At 44.9% G+C, this 5853-nt stretch overlaps 1 protein-coding gene across 1 annotated transcript; it reads left to right on the forward strand.

The window, feature by feature from the left end:
- LOC109948665 lies at window positions 766-3344 on the forward strand. Its single transcript, XM_020562353.1, has 6 exons — window positions 766-832; window positions 1304-1571; window positions 1673-1757; window positions 1954-2610; window positions 2692-3099; window positions 3204-3344. Exons 1-6 carry the CDS (start codon window positions 766-768, stop codon window positions 3342-3344), a joined length of 1626 nt encoding a protein of 541 aa, XP_020417942.1.

Genomic DNA, 5853 nt, shown 5'->3' on the forward strand with positions numbered 1-5853 from the left:
TCAGAACGGCCGCCCACATGTTGTTACGGCCCAAAGACTCATTGAAGAAGGTTTAGCCAGTTCTCTAGAGGATTGGAATAGACCTTTTTGCGCTGAACTTCCAGATTTTTGATGTTTAGTCCCAATCAACTAGACAAGGATCGAGCTGCAACAATCCGATCCATCACAAAAAGATTGTTGATATACTGGGGGGAAAGGGGGCTTTTCATACAGAATCCAGCCATCAATATGGCAGAATTCACCCATGAAAGCACAAAAGAACAAGAGGAGGAGATTTCACAGGAAGAAGTATTAGATTTTGCACCAGCAGCACTAGACGACTCCCTGCCAGAAGTGGAGGACCCTCTGCAAGAAGTAAACTTAGGGACAGAAGAAGATCCAAGACCTACTTTCATCAGCACACTTTTGAAGGAACCACTCAAGTCTGAACTCATGACACTTTTGCAGGAGTTCAGAGACTGTTTTGCTTGGCATTACCACGAGATGCCAGGGCTGGACAGGCAGTTAGTAGAGCACAAGCTGCCAATTAAAGATGGCTACCTTCCAGTCAAACAGGCCAGAAGAAGAATGTCTATGGACACATAACTAAAGGTCAAAGAAGAGATAGAAAGGTTGCTCAAGGAAGGATTCATCAGGCCAGCCGTTTATGCCGATTGGTTAGCAAATATTGTACCTGTTCTCAAAAGAAAAACAGGGGCAGTTAGAATCTGCGTAGATTACAGAAATCTGAATGAGGCATCTCCTAAAGACGAATATCCTATGCCAATGGCAGACATGTTAGTGGATGGAACCGCTCATAACCAGATGCTATCTTTCATGGATGGCAATGCAGGTTATAACCAGATTATGATGGCAGAACAGGACATCCACAAGACAGCCTTTATGTGTCCAGGACATATAGGTGCTTTCGAGTATACTGTAATGCCTTTCGGTTTAAGAAATGCGGGAGCTACCTACCAAAGGGCAATGAATTCTATTTTTCATGATATGATAGGACATTCTTTGGAAGTATACATAGATGACGTGGTGATTAAATCCCCTGAGGAAGGAAATCATGTAGCAAGTCTAAAAAAGGCATTCTTGAGAATGAGGCAGCACAAGCTAAAAATGAACCCCAAAAAATGTGTTTTTGGAGTCCAGGCAGGGAATTTCTTAGGATTCTTGGTCCACCAGAGAGGTATAGAGGTCGACAGAAATAAAGCAAAATCCATCATAGAAGCTCTACCACCTCGGAACAAGAAAGAACTTCAAAGTCTCTTAGGAAAAATCAATTTTCTAAGAAGATTCATATCCAATTCTGCAGGAAAAATCCAACCCTTTTCTCCCCTGTTAAGACTAAAGCAGGAACAGACATTCAAATGGGAAGAACAGCACCAACAGGCTTTCCAGGAAATAAAGCATTACCTCTCAAATCCGCCAGTTCTGTCCCCACCAAAAAGGGGCAGACCCCTCAAGCTTTATGTATCTGCATCAGAAGTATCCATTGGAAGTCTGCTAGTTCAAGACAACAAAGAAGGGAAAGAACAGGCAGTCTACTATCTAAGTAGAACATTGACAGAAGTGGAAAGAAGGTATTCCGCGATAGAAAGGCTTTGCCTGGCCTTATATTTCACTGCTGTAAAGCTCAGGCACTACATGCTGCCACACACTATTTACATCATTGCCAAAACAGACTTAATCAAATACATGCTAACAAGACCAATGCTGAGGGGCAGAATTGGGAAATGGACTTTGGCTTTGACAGAATTCACCCTCAGGTATGTCCCCCAGAAAGCTGTCAAAGGGCAAGCTGTGGCAGACTTTTTGGCAGATCACCCGGGAGAGGAAATTGAGAACATGGATTCTTTGGACATAGCAAATGCAGATCTGTTAACTAGAGCTCATGTTTGCCTTAACAATCCAATCTACTCGATTCATCTCACACCTTGGAAATTATATTTTGATGGATCGAAGACAGACAAGGCTTCAGGAGCAGGGATTGTTCTGGAAGAACCATTGGGGGTCAGGCATTGCTATTCTTTCCAGTTAGATTTCCAATGCACCAACAACAGGGCCGAATATGAGGCTTTGATTATAGGGCTCGAAATGTTGGTAGAATTAGGAGTCCAGTCCGTGGAAATCTTGGGAGATTCCATGCTTGTCCTAAAGCAGATTGCTAGAGAATATAAGTGTCTGAATCCCTCTCTGGCTGTATATCTAGTGGCAGCTAGAAATCTGCTAACAGAATTTAGAGAAGCTACTTGGGAGCACATCCCGAGGGAGAAGAACTTCGCAGCCAATGAACTGGCTCAGGTAGCATCAGGCATACAAATGCCTGAAGACTGCGTCCAGAGGATCATCAAGGTAGGAAGGAAAAGTCTACCGTCAGTTCTGACTAGAGGAATGGAGATAGAAGTCAATTCTGCCTTGATTACTAAAAACGATTGGAGGGAACCTATCATGACTTACTTGCAGTACCCCACTCTACCCTCTGAGAAGAAAGTCAGAATCATGGCTACGAACTATCTCATGTGGAATGAAGATTTGGTCCGAAAAAGTAAGGATGAGGTGCTATTAAGGTGCCTCGGAAAGACAGAATATATGAAAGTCATGGGAGAAACCCATGAAGGGGTCTGTGGGGCTCACCAAGGAGGAAGAAAGATGTGCTGGTTGATTAGAAGGTATGGCTACTTCTGGCCAACCATGTTGAAGGATTGCATCAACTATTCCAAGGGATGTGAAGCTTGTCAAAGACACGGCCCAATCCAGCGGGCTCCTTCAGTCCCCATGAATCCAGTAGTGAAACCATGGCCTTTTAGGGGATGGGCAATGGATCTCATTGGCAAAATCTATCCAGCCAGTGGCCAGCAGCATTGTTTTATCATTGTTGCTACAGACTATTTCACCAAGTGGGTAGAAGCCAAGCCAATCAAAACCACAACTTCTCAAGAGATCATCACCTTTATAGAAGAACAGATCATACAGAGATTCGGCATTCCAGAGTCAATCACAACTGATAGGGGATCTTCTTTCATATCTAGGGATATGCTAGATATGGCAGAAACATTCAAATTCAAGCTGCTTCAATCTACCCCCTATTATGCTCAAGCTAATGGACAGGCAGAATCAAGTAACAAAGTGATTATCAATATCATCAGAAAGATGCTGGAGAAGAATCCGAAGCAATGGCATGAGAAGTTGTCAGAAACTTTGTGGGCATACAGAACTTCAAAAAGAGAAGCCACTGGCAAATGGTTATTCACAACGCCCCAATCAATGGCAAATGGTTAAAGAAATTCTACCCAACCATGTGGGATTCACAAGCTGTACAGACAGATCCCGGGATAGAAGAGGAACAAGGCTAACTTCTTCTATTTTTTGAATCCATTTTTACTTTAGAGATTGTTTCGTTTTCTATTTTTACAGTATTGTCTTGTTTATTACGTTAAGGGTAAATAAAATAGTAAAATGCTATTTAAAAGGGAGATAGAACAAACTTTATTTAAAAATAGCCGCCATAGCGGCAAAGGTGTCCAAAATATAAAAAAATATATATATAATGAAATATAAAAAAACTAAAACCCTAATTTTCTGAGGGTTTCCTGCAGATTCGCCTTCTTGACAGAGAGTTCTTTCTGGAGCAGCACTCCTTGATGAATCGAGGCCTCTGCGATTTCCAAAGCTGGCCTGGAAGCTGCAACCATGCTCTGCACAAGAAAGGTGGCTTTGGTTTTGGAACTCAGTCCAGCCCCAAGCTTGTTCTGCACCTCCCTACACTCTGCCAGCTGTTTTTGGAGTTCTTCAATCTGCTTCTCCAACTTATCCACGGTGGCCTTGGCCTCCTTATATCCAGCCACCATCTGATCCAGTTCTGTTTTCTGCCTAGCAAAGTCAGCCAGATTGGCTTCATGTGTGGCCTTACAGAACTCAGAAGTTTTGAACGTAGGCCTAAGATCTTCATAGCGATCATGCAGATTAAGCACATCCTTGGCCAGGCTTAGGCCCATCTCAAGAATAGGCCTCGGAGCCATGTTCTGTCTATGCAGCAGGTCCAGGTCCTTCATCAGCTGATCTAGAGCCCCTGTATCTTCATCAAATTCCAGCTCAGTGGACTGCCAGATTTTTAACCTCTCCATGGCCTCCTGCACTGCTCTAGATTTTGCCTTACTCGGAGGAGAGCTGAGTTTCTCCAGCCTCTCCAGTTGAGCATCCAGATCCATGGCTTCAAATTCTTCCAGCTCTGGATCAGCAAAAGAAGCCGTGGCAGATGATCTTGGAAAGGAATGAATAGGCATCTACAGAAGAGAACATAAGTTAAGACCAGATAGAAAGTGGAAGATAAAGGAGGCTCAAAAGTTATGAAAACTTACAGCGACAATGGGAGGCTTCAGAGGGCTGGACACCGCAGCCAGGGCACCAGTAGCTTTAGGCACTTCCACCTGGAAAAACTGCAAATGTTAAAAAGACAGAACAGACAGAACAGCAGGAAAACATGAACAGTTGAAGGGAAAATTACCACGACCACAGGAGCAGCTGCAGTCGTTCTCACCTCAGCCTCCGGGACCACAATGGTTAGTTCTGCCTGATCCACGGGGTCTGATGCAGATATCTCCACCTCATCCTCGGCCTCTGGGGCGGCAGTAGAGTGTTCTGCCTCAGCATCCTCAAAAAGAGCCAGTTCTGAGCTGGTCAGCTCAGCACTCGGACCCTTTTGTTGCTTCTGCGCCAAGGCAATGCTCTCCGCTATCACCTCAGCAGGAATTTCATCCTACAAAAAGGGGGGGTCAGAACAGAAGGAATGAAGCAAAAGAGGAACTAATGCGAGTCACAGACTAAAACTCACCTCGTCTTCCACCGCTGCCACCTTCTCTTGGGGCACCTCCTCCAGCTCTTGCAGCTCTTTTTCCTGCTCCACCTCCTCAAAGGCTTCTCGCAGTTCATCATCCGTCCCAGAAGTAGTAGCTGGGATTGCTGCGGCTTCTTCTGCGGCAAAGTATTCCACTTCACCCCTCTTCTTAAGCTTTTTTAACTTAGTAGGAGGAGGAGAAGGGCTCCCAGCTAGACAGAACAAAAGGAAAAGATTAGAAAAGAGAAAACAGAATAAATCCAGAGAGAACAGTTGGAATGCTCCAAACTTACCAGGAATGCTAGGCCGCGCGGTATTATCCAGAGGGGGAGCAGGCCCTTTTCTTTTTCTTCTACCAGAAGGAACAGCCTCGGCAGGGGTTTGTTCTGCCTCAACATCATCCTCTTCATCAGCAGAAGGGAGCTCCAAATCCCCGGCGGCAATGACAGAAGAGACTGCACCAAGCAGTTAGAGGTTAGAAGCCAATCCAACAGGAAAAGACAAAAAAAAAAAAAAAAAGGGGAAGGCTTACCAATCACTTCTCCAGCCTGGACAGACTGTCCGCCCACGTTCTTTGTCAGGGAAGGGTCTAATAACAGGCAGAACATAGGTTAAAAACAGATTATCAAGACAGAACAAGTCCCAGACAGAATCAAGTATCTACCTTCTATGATTTGTGCATTAATGTCCTTGATGGTCTGGATCATATGCGCTCTGGCCTCCCCCTCCGCAAAAAGATGCCAGTTCTCCCAACCGTCAAAAAGCGTCTTGAGGGCAGTAACAGAAGCTGGTAGATTTTGGAATCTGGTTTGCCACCAGGCGTCAAAATCAGCAGAACTGCAGGAATTTGGCTCCCATGAGGGATAGAGGGCATCTGTGCTATTATTTATCTTGTTCACTGCACACCGAGCATCCTTGTGCACCTCCAGATCATCTACATCCCTCCAGGAAGAGGCCCGATTGCAACTCCGATATGATTTCAACGGAATGAGGGAGGGCAGCCAAGCTGCCTTGCACAGAAGTTAGGA

The sequence above is a fragment of the Prunus persica genome, chromosome G4, assembly GCF_000346465.2.
Source record: "Prunus persica cultivar Lovell chromosome G4, Prunus_persica_NCBIv2, whole genome shotgun sequence".
NCBI lineage: Eukaryota > Viridiplantae > Streptophyta > Magnoliopsida > Rosales > Rosaceae > Prunus > Prunus persica.